The sequence below is a fragment of the Juglans regia genome, chromosome 8 (genome assembly GCF_001411555.2).
Source record: "Juglans regia cultivar Chandler chromosome 8, Walnut 2.0, whole genome shotgun sequence".
Classification (NCBI taxonomy): domain Eukaryota; kingdom Viridiplantae; phylum Streptophyta; class Magnoliopsida; order Fagales; family Juglandaceae; genus Juglans; species Juglans regia.
Window position 1 is genome coordinate 17,698,129 of NC_049908.1, and position 21,401 is coordinate 17,719,529.

The window sequence follows — 21,401 nt, forward strand, 5'->3', positions numbered from 1 at the left end:
GACCTATATGGCGTGCTAATTTGTCCGTTTATATATAAAAATTGAGTAATGATATATGTACAACTCTTTATACAATTATATTTTAAAATGAGATTATTTTTGTAGAATGATATTACTTTCATAAATTATTTTATTAGAATACCCCTCATTTAAAATATGTTGATGGAAAGGGTTGTAAAAAAGGTTTATGTGTCAATCATCTATTACTATATTTAAAATGGGAGTCTAGCAATTCTAACGTGGCTTCTAATACGATGAATTGGACTAAAAAATACACATTCAATTTAAAAAACACCATTGTCTTTTATTTAATCAAGAATTGTCTCAACCAAACAATAGTTTGGGAAAAAAACATTCTCGATCTCCCAAAATCGAAGCTTGTTTCAGAAAAATCGCAAAAAACTGTTAGTTTCAACATAACTATTTCCTTGAAAAAATCTCAGAGAAAACACAAGAACCTCTATCTCTCATCCCCTTTCATACTAACTCTTTTTTTTGGTCTCTTGGAATTTTGACATTTGATTGTGTTGTGAAAATGAAACTAAAATAAGCAAGCACTACTTTGTCTGTCTCCCCTCTCATACTCACTCTTTGGGCAATCACCATTTTTTGATAACTTCAATCTTATTTTGACTTGGTGCCAATCAGTAAAAAAAATGAGGAGAAAACACAATATCGGATTTTAAATAAACAGGTACGGGACCCATATCCACAATCCAAATGATTTTTTTTTTGGGCAGTTTTTTTCATGCATTTTTTTAGTCGTTTTAATAATTAAAAAAAATTTACAATATTATTAAAAAATACTTACTTAATTATCAAGTGAAAAAAGAAAAAAAAAAGTGTCGGGATGTTTGTTGGGACTGCATTTTCCTTCAAACAATTATGCTTATATACAAAACGGGCGTTTTGGTGATCGTTTTACCAAAACGACGCGGTTTTGATAAAACTGATGATCGTTTTATCAGTTCAGTCTCCCCCCCAAGTCCCAACTAGCGCGCTCGCTCTCTCTCTCTCTCCCCGAAACCCTCTGCGATATCGAGCCTCCGCCACCGTTTCTCTCCCGCCGGACGTTTGGATCATCACCTTGACAGACACAGCCGACGGGCCTCTCGGTAAGTTTCTCTCTCTCCATCTTATCTCTTCTCGGCACAAAATCACGTAGATGTGTGCATCGTTAAGTCTTTTGTTCATGTTTTTCCTTATTTTGGTCTGTTATGCATATTTCAAGGAAGAATTTTATCAATTTCTTGGTATTTCAGGGTTGTGGTTAATAGGCTGTGATTCGTGAAATGGGTTTTGCATTTCTTCATCTTGTCGTAGTTGGATTTGCAAACACAAACCATTAGATGTTTTGTTTTTGGTAGTTGTAACACACCCCAGATGTTTGATAAAAATACTCAAAGACCTACTCACTTCGAGGAGAGCACCTCCGGTAGGAAAAGAGATAAGATAAAAAAGAGAAATAAAGTTTTTCATTCAGATTTTGCATGCCCTTACAAAAGTCTCATTTGTCTATTTATAGAGACCCAATCATTAACTAACTAGTGGGCCAAAGGCCAGTAAAATTAAGATAAAAGGAAATAACATAAGCATAATAGGCCTAATAAAGTAAGAGCTGGGCCATAGCTCCACCCTGCTCACCCATGCATTAACACTCAAAACCATGGGCCAAGTCCAGCAACTACCCAAGCCAACTATAGCTTCAGGCCCTACTGTCATTGTAATTACAAGTGTGACAGTAGTTTTTTTTTTATCACCAATTGTTAAAAACCCAACCATTAATCCAAAAGCCTTAGAACTGTTGGATACTAATTTGGTTTAGCACTCTGGATCATAACAGTTGTCTGGCATCACTGTTACGAATAAAGGGATTTTTCTTTGTAAAAATAAATGAATGTGATATGTGACCATTCGAGGAGTCACTGACCTCCAGCAATACTTAGGAATTTTTGGATCTAAACTGATAACTTCATTGAACACTTGCAGAATATAAATAGACCCTTACAGGATACCACTAATTGACATGATTACAATAGCCCAAAGGGCTTGCTCACGTTCTACCAGAATGTAACCCACCTAAACTAACTGGCCCACTAACTAAGACTCAATCAACACACTTAATGGAAAACAAATAAAGCAAAGTACTTAAATAACACCAACTAAATACAAATGGACATTTAAGACGTAACCCTAAGACAAACACTCGAATAAATTGGACTCTAGGGGTGGCAATATGTGATACGGCCTGTTAACCCAACACAAACACGATACGAAATTAACGGGTTTGGGTTTGATGTTAACGGGTTCGGGTCAAAACTGGTTGACCCCGTTAAGACACGATTCACTAACAAGTCACTAATGGGTCAACCCGCTTAACCCGTTAGTAACCCGTTTAAATCCATTAATTTTTTACTTAAAATTACATTTATATCCTTTTTAATCTAAAAGCAAAAATACCCTAACCCTATTTCGTATTTCCTAACTCTCTCTCAGTTCTCAGTTGAATCAGTTCTCATGGGTCATGATCACCTCCCACACTTCCTCTAGATTGTAATTTTGGTGTTTTTATTGTTTGGATTGTAATTTTGGACTTATGTAGTTTGTTTTATATTTTTGGGAGATATTGTGATTTTAACTTTTATGTGAAATTATGTTAATCAGGTCAAATGGATTATTTGGGTCAATTCAACTCATTTACATAAACGGGTTGAAACAGATCGAAACAAGTCGTGTCGTGTTGATATATTTTTAATTAATTCATAACGGGTCAAAACGTGTCGTATCGTGCCAACCCATTATTTTAATGAGTCGTGTTAGGGTTTGGAAATCTGGCCCGTTAAGCTTAACAGGTCATGTTCGGATTGACCCATATCGTATAATATACACGACTTGACATGACCCCGTTAACACGATTTGCCACCCCTAGGACTCCCTTCAGATTAGGACTTCAACTGTCACACATAACAATCACTTAGTAATGAATTAAACCTGTGGAAGAAGTCAAATAGTTCATGGGTAAGAGAGATTTTGATATGTGTTTTGTTGGGATTTCTTCCAAGTTGCTTCTTGAAAGAGTCGATTTCTAATAATTTTTGTAGTAAAGACGGAGGTACTTGGTAAGTCAACCTTTTTAGCGAACAATATAAACTAAGTTGCAAATTTGTTCAAAATGATATTTGTTAATAACCTCAAGGGGTTGGCCCAAGTGGTGAAGGTCTTGGTCTTGGGGAATCACTCCCTTCAAGGTCCAAGGTTCAACACTTCATGGGTGCAAACAATCATTTGGGGCCATACCTCCTGGTGAACAGCCAACGATTTAACCAGTTCCGTGAAGGGAAACTTCCGAGGGTGCAGTGCACGGGACCAGAGTTTACTCTGCAGAGATGGGTCCGAAGTGCCCTGCTTTGGAGAGGTTCCTCAACATAAAAAAAAACAATGATATTTGTTAATATTCAAAATGGTGACTCTGCACTCTCTGCCTTGATTTCGGATTCTTAAGCCTTTTCACTACTGCTATGCTAATTTGCCTATTTGATGCATACCTTTTCCAATAGCCCATGAAAAACAGACTTGCGTTCGCTGTATATTGATGTGCGAATCAAATGCGTAAAGCCTGTTAAGCGGTTGACCAGACAATTCTGCTGATAGTTTTGTTAGTACTGCTAAGGAGCACAATTTTCAAATACTCGAGCAGTGGCACATCAACCTTATCAAGATAATATACACTTGAACCGCAGCAGATAACAACTCTGCTTTTTCTATATATAACAGTCATGCATACTGGTTTTACCATATTAAGAAAAGACAAACTCTTTCCTCTCATTTTGAAATGATCCTAAACTTTCCTGAGAAAAGTTCAAATGAACTTTGTTTATGAGTATCCAAGTTCTGAGCAAGTTGTTGATCATTTTAAGTGGTCCTGCTGATTATAACCAAATTTAAAATTTACCTTTCTGCTTAGAGTTTGAAAACCCGGATTCATCCGGGTACTGGCTCGGGTCATAACCCGGGTGGGTATCCGGCCTGTATTAAACACCTGGGTCTAGGTCCAAGTATATCCAGGTACCTGGACCCGGATGAACAGTGTTAAAAGCGACAGTTTGTTATTTTTTCAGTTCGACAAGAAAAAAAAAAAAGGAAAGGGATTCTTTTAGAGATAAAAAACAGTTTCTTAATATCATTCTCACTCTTGCATCTTTTTTTTTTTCCTCTCCTTCAATACCACACTCTTTCGTAAACATAACTCTATCTTTTCTCCTCCAAAAGAGAGGACACCTTCCTACAATATTTGTTGATGAGTTAGCATATCGATGTAAGCTTCATGGACCATGGTCCGTTCAATTGTGTAGGAAACGACCATATTACAAGAAAAAGAAAAAAAACTAGATGAAGGAACGAAATTCTTTGGGTTGTTACCAATGGCCGAGTTTCCTAACAAGTAACGGGCCATCTCCAAGGCTCGTATTGTTTTTCTTCAAATGGCATAATGAACAACTCGCAACTTTTCGTTCTCTCTCTTCGGTCTACTCAGTATGTTGCAGTTGGGTTACAAATAATTATATTACTTTTCTTTCTCATCTCTTCTTCTAAGTGATTTATCTTTCCTTTCCAAATCAACACACATAAATATAACCACTCTCTCTCCCTGATGCCAATTCTAGTATTTCCTTTTTTTTTTTTTTTTTTGTTGATTTTGCTGGGTTATAGTCTGCTAACGTGTGTCGTGGGCTGCATTTGCAATAACCAACCTTTCTTAATTTGTTGGGCATGGTCTGCGAATGTCGATCAGGTACAACTCTAATACGTGTTGAGCTGTTTGTCTTGGAGTTTCATATTTTGATAATCATCATATATTTGAAGTGCATACAAACTCATTTTATTTCTATTTTCCTTTTTGGGTAATGTTTTCAAACATTTTGAGCTGTTATAACTTACTATTATGCATTTACATAGATCTTCTTTGTGTTAATTTAAAGTCGTTTGAGATTGTTGAGAAGGTTCCTTGGTTGCTTGGTTTTGTTTTTTCATTTTTTTTACAAGTTTCTGTGAAGAAGGTTAATGAGAACAATGTTCAACTAATGTGCAATATATTACAAATTAGTTATGGATTTTGAGCAGTTGAATAGCATGCTCTAGATTGGTTAATCGTATTGGATGTATGGTCTATTTTGTTATGCAGCTCGGGAGGTCGAGCAATTTTTGTTGTTGGGTTGATCTAGAAATCTCCAAATATGGTATGAGAACAAAACATTGTACCTCATTCCAGCTCCAATGGCGTCGCTCATGACTATCCGGCGGGCCCGAGGCCGAATAGAACCCTCTTTCTTCAAGGTACGCCTGAGAAACCCTTCTCATTCTCGCAACAACAACAATCAAACCATAAGCACCTCAGCGATCCCAGATGACTATCAGAGGCCCTCCCCACCACTGCAACAGCAGCAGCAGAAAGCACCATTTAGGGGATTTCAGAACCAGGGACAGCCTGATCAGTGGGTCCCACAAAACCAGGGGTGGAATTCACAGGCGCAGAGCAAGAACTATCAGGATCATGGATACCCTAATCAGGGACACAACTTTCCCAACAGTGGCTACCCTGATCAAGCTCGGGGTTATTCTCAGCATGGAAACCGTAATCAGTGGACTCCTCAATATCAAAACCCTAATCAAGTAAACACTCAGACCCCAAGTTTTCAGCAACCCAGGGCCCCAAAACAGTGGCACAATATAAACCAAGGGTATCCAACGGTCCAAAATCCTAATCAGTGGAGCCAACAGGTCCAGAGCCCTAACCGAGACCAGGTTGTTGAGGACCAAACACCGGTTTCTTCTCCCCCTCCACCTTCGATTGAAGACCTTATTCAGTTTTGCGAAACAGGGAAGGTTAAGGAAGCTATTGAACTGCTAGAACAAGGGGTTAAAGCTGATTGGAACTGCTTCCGTAGGCTGTTTCACCATTGTGCCGAATCAAATTCTTATGAGAATGCAAAAAAGGTTCATGATTTATTGTTACAGTCGACTTGTCGGGGTGATCTTCCGTTGAACAATAAGGTGATTGAAATGTATGGGAAGTGTGGAGGCATGACCGATGCGCGGAGAGTGTTTGATCATATGCCAGATCGGGATATGCAGTCTTGGCATTTGATGATTAATGGGTATGCGGATAATGCTTTGGGTGATGAGGGGTTGCATTTGTTTGAGCAGATGAGGCAGCTTGGTTTGAAACCCACTGGGGAGACTTTTCTTGCAGTCTTTTCGGCTTGTGCCAGTGCGGATGCTGTGGAGGAAGCATTTATACATTTTAAGTCAATGAAGGATGAGTGTGGAATCAATCCAGGGTTTGAGCATTATATGGGGCTTCTAGGTGTACTTGGGATGTGTGGGCATCTTAATGAAGCAGAGGAGCTGATAGAGAGACTCCCATTTGAGCCAATGGCAGAGGTTTGGGAGACTTTGAGGAATTATGCTCGGATTCATGGAGATGTTGATCTTGAAGACCGGACTGAGGAGTTGATGGTTGCTCTTGATTCGTCAAAAGCTGTTGCTAATAAGATCCCTACCCCTCCACCCAAAAGGCGCACTGCAATCAGCATGCTTGATGGGAAGAATAGAATCAGTGAATATCGAAACCCAACTCTCTACAAGGATGATGAAAAGCTGAAGGCCTCCATTGGGATGAAAGAAGCAGGTTATGTGCCGGATACGAGATATGTTCTTCATGACATCGATCAAGAGGCCAAGGAGCAGGCCTTGCTCTATCATAGTGAGCGTTTGGCAATTGCATATGGTCTGATCAGTACTCCAGCAAGGACGCCTCTTAGGATCATCAAGAACCTCCGTATCTGCGGTGACTGCCATAATGCCATCAAGATCATGTCCAAGATCGTTGGGAGGGAACTAATTGTTAGGGACAATAAACGGTTTCATCATTTCAAAGATGGCAAATGTTCCTGTGGGGATTACTGGTGATGTCCGTGAAACATTGAACTTTTAGGACAGACGTCCTCCGAGATTTTGTTGTGCAGAGTGCTAAAATTGCCAAGCTGTGTAGTGTGGACAGTTGGTTTAGTCGGTTTTTTTCTTTCAGATGCCTCATAATCTGTTGGTTGTACAATTGCTTGCAACTACATGAATCGTTGGAGTTTTGTTTTTGCTGTAAACAAACACATCGTGATTGATTTTCTTAAGCTGCCAAGTGCAAATGCCAGATTGAGATGCCAAACTTGACATCCAGCATAAATAATGCCTATTAATATAAGGGGTAGTAATTCTTTTTAAATACGATGATATTTTGGAAAGCAAATGGGAAAATAATGGCGGTATGTGGCTCATGGTGGTAACATCTTTCACTCGAAAGATTAAAGCTGGGAAAGCTGCAGCGGCAATAGCTTGCCAGCTATGACCAATCCCAACAATAAAAAATAGAACCAACCAAAACTAAGCAGCACCTTCTTAAAGAATACATTTCAAATAAAAACTAAAAACACCACAGGGTCAATTGATAAACTACATATATATATATATATATATATATAAATATATTCTAATCAAGCATATTATAAATATATAAAAAGTATATAAGTTCAAGGTGAATCATTTCCACTATCAATATACAAAAGCACCTAGGAATATTATCTATAGGTAGGCTTTCAAAAACATGATTGGTAGATGTCCATTGCACCACTAAGTATGCACATCGATTTTGAGATCGATGAATTTTAGTAAATTTCCAGTCTTGATGATGTCGAAAGTTAAGAAGAATGTCCCCAATGATGGTTGAGATGTTTCAAAAAGGAGTGGAATCTGGATTCTCTATAGATGTGAATATAGATTGAGCATCCCCTTCTATAATTACTAGATTCTGATTAGAAGCCATGTTGGATGCTAGTTGTGCTGCCAATGCTTCTGCCACTAGAGGGATAATTGTTTGTACCTTATTTGTTATTATCCCCAAAATATCTCCCCTGTGATTTCTTTGTATTACTGAGACAATTGAATACTGGTCTTGTACTGCTGCATCAAATGAGAAGCTTAGATAATTTAGAGGAGGAGGTTTCCATTCTTCTTCTTTGCTGTGTTGACTCTGTTTTTCTTTTCATGCATCTTTATAATCTTAATAGATGTGTTTCAACTGGATATTTGTTTCTTCCAGTGACAAAGAGGTGTGATTGTGGACTATGTCATTTTTTTTTCTCCAAATATAATCTAGCATTATAACCGCAAATAGCTGTAAATGATGATTTTCTTCTAATCTGAGTCCCAACTCTTTTTCTGGGTAGATGATCATTCTGATCTAGTCTGCAATAGAGTTAATAGGCAAGCTTGCAAGATTTAGGGGCCAACTGCTCTGTTGCCACAAAATTCTGATGACAGGACAATCTATAAAAAGATGCATTAGAGTCTCTTTTTCTTGATTGCAAAGTGGACATTCTTCTGATTCTTGATGGAAAATGAAATCACCAATTCGTGATTTAGTAGGAAGAATATTCCAAAGTAGTTTCCAGATCAGTAATTTATGGCGATCATGGATTTTTAGACTCCACATTGGCTTGAAGAGTGATATTAAGTTGTCATGTTGATCCGAAACATGACTACTCAATGTTGCTTGGTAAGCTGTCTTAACAGAGTATTTTCCATTGTGGTTTAGTGTCCAAACAACTTTGTCTTGTTCAACTGATCTTGCTAAGAGGGGTATTTTTTGTATTTCCAAGATACTTGCTTGATCAAAGAGAGTTTGCATTTTTGGAACATCCCAACTCCTAAGATTATTGATAATAAGATCTGAAATAGTAATAAATGGGTAATCTAGGGTCATACCTTGTATTTGTTGTGGTTTGAAGTTATTCAGTGAAGAAACCAATGGATCTGACCAGATGTTTACTGATTCTCCACTTTGGATTTGAAAACAACGACCTTTATTGAGCAAATCCTTTGTTTTGAGTATTCCCTTCCACATGCATGAATCGGTTGTCTTCTGTTCTGTCTCCTAAAAAGTAGTGTTCTTTAGGTATTTGGCAGTTAGAATTGAGTGTCACAAACCATTTCTCGACTCAACGAATTCCATCATTTTCTACTAACATTGCTTAATTTATCTTTTCCATTAATCTGATACCCAGGCCACCTTCTTTTTTCGGTAAGCAGATAGACTTACAAGATTTTAATGGCATATTATGAATTTTGTCTTTTGAGAATCCCCACCGTAACGGCCCGTCTCCAAGGGTCCGGAGAGTTAACTCATATAACCTGATAATCAACTCTAACAAGGCTAGAGTACTTCCAAATTCAAGAATATATATTTTCCCAAACCTCAAATCAAACGTAAATACTTCAATTAAATAAACCATATAAACTCATCTATCCAATTTTCAATCCAGCAATTCCAATAAAATCAACTCTTCATCATGTCTCAAATAACAAACTAGAAATAATGAAACATTAACATAAGTCTCCATATACCGTCTAAATCCATTGAAGCAAACTTAAGAAATATAAATAACTTCCAACATCAACACTAATACCACGAGATACCCAACAACCATTCACTGCTAATCTTCTCCATAAACTCTAATACTGATCCTCAGCTGAACCATCAATGTCATCTGAAATATTATGGAGATAAGGGGATGAGTTATCAACAATTCACTAAGCAGAGAGCATACACTAGCATGTAAACATGAGCATTTATAACATTTGATAAGCAGAACAAAACATTTACTTTCAGAATGCAGAAACAAAACTTTGTACAAAAGCATTAGAGCGAAATTTCTAGAAAAATAAACTTATTCCAAAAAGAAAATTCATCGGCATTTCCAAACTGAAACATTATAATTAAATCATCTCTTAGCATCACATCGGGACAATACCATGTTTAACCCCCGTGGTAGGGTTATAAACCACCATTATACCCGTGGTTGGGCCATATTCCATGTTTCACCCCGTGGTAGGGTTATAAACCACCATTATACCCGTGGCTGGGCCATATTCTATGTTTCACCCCCGTGGTAGGGTTATAAACCACCATTATACCCGTGGCTGGGCCATATTCCATGTTTCACCTCCGTGGTAGGGTTATAAACCATCATTATACCCGTGGCTGGGCCTTAACAGAAACAGAACAGATTTCATCGAAAATCTGATTACAATCATATACAGAATCAGAACTTCATGCCAAGGTTTTCGGATGACACATCATATCAAAACAAAACACTGAAAAGTTTCAGATTATTTCACATGTTCGAGATAAACATAAACAAAATATTCTCATTTATTCATAACAAAACTTTTAGAATTCCTTATTCGCTCTTTTACATAGTTTAGAAACAAAGTGTACAAAACTAGCTCATGTCTACACCAGTCATGACAGAAAACACTTTCTCTTATATTAAATTTATGCATATGCAGAATAAACATCTGAGGTTGTTTTCAGATCATTTCTTTTCAAAAACAAACACGTTTATTTTCAAAATCAACCTCATTTTATTTCTTTTATGCAAAACTAGTATATGAACCCCGCTTACCTGGACTTCTTAGCTTTTTAGAATTTTCCTCAAAAATTTCGAGTTGACTATAAATCGCCATCTATAAAAATAATCACACAATTTCCATAAGTTTTCAATCAATCACGGATTTTTATATTTAAGCCTAAGCTTCTAAAATAATCTATCTTAATTTCTCAAAACTTAAAACCCTCATAATCCCAAAATACATCACTACTTCCTAAAAAAATCACCAATATCCACCATGACCAACGTCAAACTCAAAACACCAATATTTAAATCCGAAACAGCCAACAAATTTCATAGCATAAACCAATCACACAAGCAACTCCATCATCCAATCCAATCGACCCCCTTACTCCTCGAACTCAGTCCGGCACAACCAACTAATTCACAGTAAATATGAGTTAGCACGAAAATACATTTAAATCTCAAAAGTTCTTCGAGAAAAATACTTACGATGCTATAATATAATTTTTGAAAGATCACGAAAGTGCTAGAAACGGCAACGCAGTAACAAAACAGTGTGAAATGCACTGTGGCCGTGGGTCTCAGAAACCCACTTTTGAACGGTTGTAAACGAAGACCCGAGATTGATAGGGTAGGGCCTAGGGATGTCGGTGAAGCTAGTGGTGGTGGTGGTTGGCCCTGGATGGCGGCGTGGGCAGCGGTTTAAGGCCAAAAATGCTCAAATCGGAGATGGAGATAGATGGGGCTTCACCGGTGACAGATCGGAGCCAAGGATGGGTGCACTAGGTTGCTAGGTTGCTAGGAGGTCGAGGATGAAGTGGTGAAAAGATGGTGGCCGATGGTGGCGCGACGGCGGCGCACGAGCACAAGGAACGCCGCGGCATAGTGTTGCGCGTGGGGGCAAACGGCGACGCGAGAGGAGCTGAGATTGGAGGGAGGTGGTCGTCGGAGGGTGGGGAAGGCCGTGGACTGGGCGGTGTCGCCGGACGGAGGCGCATGGCGGCGGGTTGGGGGAGAGAAGGATCGGATGGAGTGAGAGAGAGGGGCTGGATCGCGCGCGGGAGAGAGCATTTCCGGAAAAGGAAAAGAAAAAAAAAAGAAAGAAGAAAAAAGAGAAAAGAGAAAAAAAAAAGTGGAAAAAGAAAAATGAAGGAAAATAAATGAGGTCTAAATCTCACAACTTGGGTCACAAAATTCCTACGAAAATTATTTCAACACAACAGTTTTAAATAAAATAAATTTAAACACAGTGACTAAGTAAAATAAAATAATTAAATCCAACAATACAATAATTTTAAAACCCACAAACTAATTTAAATTAAGAGAAATTTAAATGCATAACAATTATTAATATTAAGGAAACATGTCAAATTTAATTTTCACAAATTAAAAATCATAAAAAAAAACCCAATAAAATCTGAAAATTTAAAACAAGATAATCAAATTTTAAATTAATAACAAATAATCATTCGATTAAAAAAATACACTAAAAAAAAATACAGCTTACTACATATTTGATTAACATGGTTCTGCCAGCCTGGGCCAATAGCTTTGATTTCCAATCTTCCAATTTTTTCCCCACTTTGATCAGTATGTCACTGTAATTTTCTATTTTCCTTCTGTTGAAGGAAGTTGGTAAGCCCAGATATTTCATTCTTACTAATGCTGTTTTATAAAGTAGCCAATGGGAAATAGAAGTTTTTGTTGTTTGGCTTGTATTCCTTGTAATAAACATTGAAGATTTGCTCAAATTTATCCTCTGTCCAAACCAACTTTAATATTTTTCAAGACATTTTGAAATGCGTTGTGCATTTTTTTCTATTGCCTTTGAAAAGATTATTGTATCATCAGCAAATGGTAAATGTGACACTGTTAGACTATTTCTACTGATTTGTACCCCTTCCAATTTCTGTTGAGCTTCAGCCTTTAATAAAATTCTAAATAGTGCTTCAGTGACCAATATAAATAGAAAAGGTGAAATTGGATCACCTTGCCTGATATCTCTTTGAGACTTGAAGAAACCTCTTGGTGAGCCATTGATGAGGATGGAAAATGACACTATTGCTATGCACTCCTTTATCAAGTTTATCCATTTTTTATTGAAATCCAAATTCTTCATCACTACGAAGAGAAATTCCCATTCCACTTGGTCGAAAGTCTTTTCCTTGTCTAGTTTAATTGCCATCAAACCTTTGTTCCCAGTTTTCCTTTTGAGATGATGAAATAATTCATGAGCTATGATTGTATTTTTCTTGATGTTTCTACTTGGAACAATGTCTGTTTGGAGAGGAGAGATAATTTTAGGGAGCAGACATTTGAGACGATTGGCCATGATTTTGGTTATAATCTTGTAGCTGACATTTGTGAGGCTAATGGGTCGATATTGGCTTGGAGTATTTGGACTAGACGTCTTTGGGATAAGAGCAATGTTGGTACGATTGATCTATAGAAGATGACCACTGGTAAAGAAATTATGCACAGCTAGTATGACTTATTTCTTAACAATATTCTAGTAGTGCTTATTAAAAATGGTCGTTATTCCATTGGGCCCAACTTCAAAAATTTCCTTTTCTTCTGGTATAACAGTTAGAGATTCATTCTCTATATCCGAGATTTGCTTATCGAAGAGATTATCCAGTAATTTCGGAATGATCGGATTTGAAGAGGAATATAAAGATCTGAAATTATTAATAAAAGCATATTCTATCTCAAGAGGGTCCATGGACCAAATACCTGGTCCCAGTTTGATTGACTCAATAACATTCTTTTTTCTTCGGATAGTTGTTGTCAAGTGATAAAATTTGGTGTTGAGATCCGTTGAAATTAGCCAAGTGAGTCTGGATTTTTGCTTCCATAAGATTTCTTCATATTCTCTTTGCTTGTGAAGTCTATTTTGCATAAATCTTTCTTTTTCTTGGTTAGAAGGAGTCATGAGATTTACTTGTACCTCAAGAAGCTCACTTTCAATCTGATGTATATTATAATTGATTTGCCCAAAGTGACCTTTGTTCCAAAGTTTGAGTGCTTCTTTGGTGGACTTGATTTTCTTACATATGATGTAAGACGGGTTATCCAAATGAGACTTACTCCATGCTTCATTTATTATTTGGTGGCTCAATGGCTTGCGAGTCCAGAATTCTTCAAATTTGAAAGAGGGGGCTGAGCGAATACTAGCCATGGTATGCAATAAGATTGGACGATGTTCCGATGCTGATGAAGCTAAATGCTGTAGTGTTGCATCTGAAAAGAGAAGTCTCAATTCTTGATTTACGATGGTACGATCTAATCTTTCTCTTATAAGTGCATTACCCTGTCTGTTATTAGTCCATGTAAACTTTGGGCCCATATAACCAATGTCAATTAGTCCATTTTTGTCCATGAGTGCTTTCAAACCCTTGTTCGGGTTATAGGAAACAGGCCTCCCACCATATTTTTCAGACTGATTAATGAGATCATTGAAGTCTCCCATACAAACTCAAGACCCCAGAAAAGCTTGATATAAAGAATCTAAGTGGCTCCAGAAATTAGCTTTGTTGTTCCAATGGGCTGGTGCATATACATAAGTAAGTAATCATGGTTGATGTGAAGGATCAGAGTAGACTAAAACTGAAATTACATTACTATTAATATGTACATGTTCTATTTCTACACCCGGACCCACAAAAATAGAAGACCCCCTTTTTTACATACAGCAGGTCTCTAAACAAAAAGATGGAAACCTAAACTATTTACAATATAAATTGTGTGATCATCCGACACCATTGTTTCTGACAAAAAGATAAAATCCGGATTATATTTCCTAATATTAACCCTTAAGTTTCTGATTGTTTTAGGGCGGGCTAGTCCCCTGCAATTCCAAGCCATTGTCTTCACTTGGCTTGTGGAGACATTTTAAGCTTGCCTCGTTAGCTGATTTGGATTTTCCTTGGGAATGAGATAGAGGTTGGTTGTAGGGATTGAGTTTGGCTTTCCCTTTTAATTTTCTCTCCTTGTCCGAAGATCCTGAGTGCATTTCCAATAAAGCTAGGGCCATTGAAGAATCATCTGCTTGACACTCAATAGGATCTTTTTTCTCAACTTTAAAGAGACGTTGAGATTTCCTTTTGGGAGATTCAGGAAGTTCAACAGTCTGATGCCTTTTAGAGGAAAGAATTACTGGAGGAGGATGATCTTGTGTTATGATAGCAGTGGTAATCTCTCTGGGACTAATTTCATTATCAATGAATTTCTTAGAATCTTTCGTTCCCATTCCCATCTGCAGAGAGCTCATTTCACATTGGGACTTTAATTCTTCCACATACTGAATATCCATTGGAGTTTGAGATTGTTCCTCAATAATATCAAAAGCCAGATTCGGAACTAAATTCATAGAAGAATTTCCTTGGTCTTGAATTGTTGAAGAAGCCGGACTCGAAACATAATTCATAGCAGAATTACCTTGGCCTTGAGTTGCTGATGGGTTGCATGGCTTAATGATTAAAGAGATGTAGCTAGCAGTAGGCATCATGGGCTGACTTAGCCTTTGTGCTATTTTAGATGAAGATAAAACCGCTGCATTTGAGTTGTCGCAGATAACATCTTGAGGGCCCATGAATAAGGGCCTTGTTTCAATATGAGATTGTTCAGCCAAAGGAGCCTTTTGAAGACCAAGCCTGATTCCATGCCCAGGCCCATCAAATTTTTGCTGGGACTTATAACTCTTCATTGCTAAAGATATCTTTTTCCATTGACTTTTCCATGGTGTTTGTTGTGTTGCCAACTCAACAGGTGAATTAAAGCTTGAATTAATATCTTCCACTACCAGTGCCTCTTTTGCCGAAGACAAGATGGATATTTTGCTGAGTTCTGAATTAAAGATGCAAGGTTCTGCAGGTGGCTCAATAGTGAAAACATTTACTTTTGTTGGTGAGAAAATTAATGGCCTTTGATCACTGTAGCAGAACAGTGTTTGAGAGGCTATTGGCGGCGTTCTCTTCGGGTGTTCATCATGTTTATGGAAACTTGATGGAGATGGAAGAAATTGCCTCAATTTTGGTTTTTTTGCTACGATTTTCTCCAGGTAACCACTAGTAAATGTATTATGTCCACCCAATGTGATTTCATAATTTTTTTTTTCCATAAATTGCTTGCTTTCCTTTTTCATAGCTATTTGTGGATGATTTCGTAGAATTAAACTTGTCGAGGTTTTTTGTTGCTTCATGTTGCCCATTTTCTGTTTGATTAAAGCCTGAATATTGTCTAGAACATTACTAAATTCAGCTCTAATCCAAGGGCTATAAGAAAGCCTTGTTGGTGGTGAACTTAGAAATCCACATGAAATTTGGGAATGACCAAGTCTTCCACATGCATAGCAGATGTCAGATAATTTTTCATACTTGAAAGTAACCCATACTTCATGGTTTCCAAGTCTTGGCATCATGAACCCTTGCAGAAAAGGTTTTGTAATGTCTAATTCCATAGAAAGGGTTGACTTCCACTTTAATCAGTGCTTTCCTGATTTCAATAGCATTGTCGAGAGTAATATGGTCTAGAGGTAAACCATGGATTTGCACATTAAAAGTAGCATAATTTAAATTGATTTCATGGAGTGTTGCACCCAGTGGCTAAGGTTTCAGAATAAGCAAATGCCTTTTAAAATTCCAAGGGGCTTGATTAAGGACTCTAATCTTATCTTGAATGGATCTAAAGTTGAAGATAAATTTGTTTATATCCATATCTTCAATGATAAAATTTTTGATGAAGTTCCATGAGGCCTTAATACTAGAATAGATTGCATATTTGTTCAGAGGTCCTATCTGCAATTGACCTTCCTATCAGGATTTTATCTGAGTTGGCTTTTGCTGTTTTTGGAGCAAGTTGAAGATTCAGATCACTCCATGACAGTGCTTTCGTTTGTGAAATTAATGATTCTATGTCCATCAGAAAAAGAAGATGATAGTGTAGATGGTTGAAGAAGTAGATGGTTAGAAGACTGAATGAACATGGATGATAGTTTATACGATTAGAGATTGCTTCTGTGTAGAAGGGAAATAAAAAGCTAAGTTAAGCAACAATAAGTGCAAAAGAATTTTCCACCTCCTAGATAGAGAAGCTCTGACTTCTCTATAGCCAGCATCGACATCCTTAATTGATAAACTATATATAAACATGATAACATTTTAGAAGCCTCACTTTTGGTTTTAGAGAAATGTTTATATATTTAGTTTTTAGAATTGGTGCCTCAAAGACATTTTAGACATAAGAGTTATGTCGATCGTAAGCTGGTATCTAAACACACTACTTTTTTGCCCCATAGACCTCGGCTTTCACATTGGACAACGGTTATAATAAAAATACATGCAAATACAACGTGAAGTGCTTTCACAGCAGCAATGTGCTTGGTTTTGCCATTAGTGAATTTGCAAATAGATTTTTTATATTCCATAAATGATATTTAGTTGGTGGACCCATCAATATCGGTGATGCCATAATCTACTTTGGAAGTTACTCCAGGTCATGTAAAACGCAGCCAATAGCAGCTCGAAGAAAGTTTCTGCAGCACTGAGTTCTGGTACATTCAAAATCCACAAACACGTGGAATTGTTGGGAGTAGCTTATTCCACATATTATGTTTGGGGGGTGGGATGAGAATTTTGAATTTTGTTTGAAATTTTAAAATATTATGTTTTATATTATTATTATTTTGGAATTTGAAAAAGTTGAATTTAGATTTGAAAAAGTTGAATTGTTTATTATATTTTGTAAGGAGATTTGAAAAATGTGTAATGATGATATGAGATAAGAATTTTGTGTTTTGTCTCACCCCCGAAACCTGTCGTATGGCGATAAGGGAACAGAACTAAGACTTTCAGAAGGAAACTAAAGTAAATTTTCAAAAAATTAGGGAAGATATAGGAAGACTTTAAGTTCTAAGTACTCATCTAGAGAATTCGTTAACTAGTGTGCACGCGTCATCTTTACTTTTGGCATCCCCTTCTTCATCTGACGCTTCTTTCCTCTGAATAGACTATGCATTAAGCTTTGCCTGGGGTTCCTCCATCATCCTTTTTCTCTCCGCCTTCATTTTCTGCAAGGCCTCTTGAGCCACTACAATGGATGGCATTTTTTGGGACGGACCCAAAAGATGCCATTTTGGTTCCAAAAACTTTTTGGAGATGAAGAATTTTTGTCTCTAAAAACTACTATTAGGGACAAAATGTGACCAACCGTTCGAAGGCATTCAAACAAATTTTTTATTGGGGACGAAAATGTTTCTTCCCAAAATACTGTTCGAATTGAATAATTAAGTTCAAACTAATGGATAACTGTTCGAACGAGTTGATAATTTAATTCGAATGACATGAATTTGTTTGCTCCTGTTTGAATGAATAAAGTGTTCTCAGGTGCAAACAGGAGCAAACAAAGTGTTCTCAGCCATTGCATGCCCAAAACCACGTCACAGCCTCCCAAGGGTAACAAGAAAAAATCAATAACAAACTAGTTTCCTTACACCTTGAGATTCACCTTCTCCATCACTCCTTTACTTCTCATTCTATCTCCATTAGCCACTCTAACTTCAATATGCTACTCCTTACCAGTTTCTAGCCCTGCCTTCTTAGCTATCATAGGATTCAGGAAATTGTGGGTACTTCCTTTATTGACCAGGATCACAAATGAACAAAAGGGTCTGCCCAGTTAATCTCATAGTCCTCGGACTTAAGGATGCAGCAATTGCATGTAAAGAAATTTCTAGAGTCTCACCTCCTCCACTACTACAATTTTCAGTCCCTTCTACTTCTTCAAAAATTTCCTCCTCATCATACTCACTATTAAAAACTAGATCCATTCCCTCCATGACAAAAATTCTAGCTTTTTTACAATGATGATTAGGATTCCATTTCTCATTGCAATAGTAACATAAACCATTCTCTCTTCTCTCCTTCATTTCTATAGGACTGACTCTCTAAATAGAAAGTGAATTCTTGAAATTATTACCTCGTTATCCTGGGACAACATCTTTTTTGTTGACATTAGCAGATGAGTTAGAACCTCCTGCTGACAACGGAACAAATGGAATATGACCCCCTTACTCTGCTACTGCCACAAAGACTTGTGACATATTATTCTTGCATTTTTGCCAACCCAAATGATGAATTCAAACTGTTGGGAAGCAACATATGAATAGGAAGTTTGATTTCAACTTTTGAGCCCACTGAGGAAACAACTCAGTTTATAACTCTCAAATAAACCTCTTAACCTGTTTGATAAAACCTCGAAAAAAACTAGAATAAACGAAGTTTTTCGAAAAAACCTGCTAGTGGAGAAAGATCTCCTAAGGATAAGAGACATAAGGCGAAAGAGAGAGCCAAAAAAAGATCTTTTATCATCCTAAGATCTTTTTTTTTTTTTTTTTGAACTTTTATCATCACTCCTTCTATATGTGATCCTTTAGAAGTGTTTGATAATAATTTTACTGCTAAAATGTGGGCTAATTGATATTAAATATGATATTTTGTTTTATTTTTATAACAGGAGGCTCATGTGTTTGTAAATCATTGGAAGTGTAGTAAATTCTAATAATAAATCTAATGAATTTCCATCATTTCATAAAAAACATAAAGATTGGGTCATGGACTCCTCATATATCTGAACTTCTTGTTGCCCTCTTTCAAAGGATTAAAAATTTTTTCTAACTCCTAAAAAATAATTCTATTTGAAAGCTTTTACATCTTACATCAGCAACGTGACATAATTTGATTTGTAAGATAAATTTTAAGAAAGTTAAACTGAAAAAATCCGAAAAAAAAATGTTAGAAAACAAAAGGGAGACGTGTTTGCTTAATAATTTGATATCTTTGTATTCAACTTTTTTACAAATAAATAGATGCACACGAGTCTAAGTTTAGAAAGTTATACATAAGGTAAGTAGACTAATTTGATTGAGTCCTAAAATTAAGGTAATCCCTGATTTTGTGCAGGCTAAATATTTTCTGTCAATACTCCCCCTTAAGTTGGCGCATGGAGATCTGTAATGCCCAACTTGCATGAGAAGTGATAAAAAAGTTCTTGTCCTAAGGCTTTAATGAAGATATCAGCGACTTGCTCATGTGAAGAAGTATGAACGGCTTTGAGGAGGCCCGAGCGAATTTTATTGCGAATAATATGGAAATCAATCTCAATGTGTTTGGTACGCTCATGAAACACAGGATTGTATGCAATATAGAGTGCAGATTGATTATCGCAATGAAGAGTGAAAGGCTTAGGATGAGAGATGCCAAGATCAGTGAGAAGCTGCTTCAACCATGTGAGTTCGCAGGTGGTAGCAGCCATAGCTCGATATTTGGCTTCGGCAGAAGATTGAGCAACGATAGTCTGTTTCTTGGTACACCATGAGATCAGACTAATGTCTAATTGAATGAAGTAGCTAATGGTAGAGTGGAGTGTGGTGGGGCAGCTTGCCCAATCAGAATCAATATAAGTTGTAACTTGAAGACTGCTAGAGGAGGAGAAGAAAATGCCTTGGCCGAGACTCCCTTTGAGGTAACGAAGAACACGAGTAGTGGCAGTCATGTGAGGGACACGAGGAGTGTGCATGAACTGACTGAGAATGTTGACTGCATAGACAATGTCAGGTCAAGTGATGGTCAGGTAGATGAGGCGACCAACTAGGCAACGATAAAGACAAGGATCAGGGAGGAGAGTGTCATCTTAATTGTTGAGCTTCAAATGTTGTTCCATAGGAAAAGAGGCGGTTCGAGCATCAAGTTGGCCACTGTCAGAAAGTATGTCGAGAGCATATTTGCGCTGATTGAGAAAGATGTCTTTGTGAGAGTGAGCAACTTCGAGTCCAAGAAAATATTCTAGAGAGCCAAGATCTTTTGTTTTAAAACGGGTAGAGAGAATTCGCTTGAAAACTTCGATCTGAGAAATATAATTGATAGCAACCAAGATGTCATCAACATAAACAAGAACAAGAGTGGTGTTGGTGTGGGTAACAAGAGTGAATAATGAATGATAAAACTTATCTTATGACCTAATCTTAGGATCGGGTCGTTACAACTAACTACTGTGCTTCTTGATGCAGGTTTTCATCAATCTTGGGTAAATTCATCAATCTTATGGCCTAAGATTATATTGTTCATTTTAATAAGATTATTATCATTTTATTATTGGTATTTTATTATGACCCGATATTTTTTCAATAGCCACTAGAGTTTTGTTTTGAATTTAAACCATATTTCTTCCTATCTCGACCTATAAGTCTCATCCCTATCTCTTGATTTTATAATCCTAACCTCATACTCATAATTATTCCCTCATTGATAAATCCAAATCTTAATGGAAGACCAACTCTCAGCCTTACTATAAATCCTCTATTCCTCCTCACAATATTCCCGTCAACAAACCCACGATACTCCACGGCCAGAAGCTCCAATGGAATCAAATTTTTTCCCCACACTTCAAACCAGAGTTACATAGTAAAAACAGAGAAAACCACCTCTCGGAAAACATTGAGATCGCCAACCATCACTGCCCAGAACACGCTGGCGCCACCTCAAGGAAGACGGAACCACCCTCAGCCACAAAACACGCCGACAAGCACAACCCTGTCGCACCCACCCCATCCCGGTAAGCCACAACAGTCTGCCATTCTCTCTCTCTCTCTCTCTCTCATTTTCGGTAAACATATCTTCTCTCTCTCTAAACTCTCTCTCCCTCTCTCAACGTCGCACCACCATAGAGAAGCCTCCAATTGTGCCGCCTTCACTCCTAGCCACCCAGAGCCGCCATCCAGCCAATTTCCGTCGCATGCCCCCTCTCGGTGAGCCCTTTGTTTCTCTCACGCGGCCATGGTCCTTTGTCCCGAGTGTTTTGGCTTCTTAAAGGAACATTGATTCACAACGAGCCCTTGGGCCCTATGTATGCTGGGCTTATTAGATAAACTTGTGTTTTAAA

General features: G+C 37.4%; 1 protein-coding gene across 1 annotated transcript; it reads left to right on the forward strand.

Annotated features, from left to right (window-relative positions):
• The first annotated feature begins 923 nt into the window (after window positions 1–923).
• On the forward strand, window positions 924–7,207 carry LOC108987225 (pentatricopeptide repeat-containing protein At2g15690, mitochondrial-like). The gene is made up of 2 exons (XM_018960103.2): window positions 924–1,115; window positions 5,183–7,207. The coding sequence occupies exon 2, from the start codon at window positions 5,275–5,277 to the stop codon at window positions 6,967–6,969; it is 1,695 nt and encodes a 564-aa protein (XP_018815648.1). The 5' UTR covers window positions 924–1,115; window positions 5,183–5,274; the 3' UTR covers window positions 6,970–7,207.
• Window positions 7,208–21,401: the final 14,194 nt, after the last annotated feature.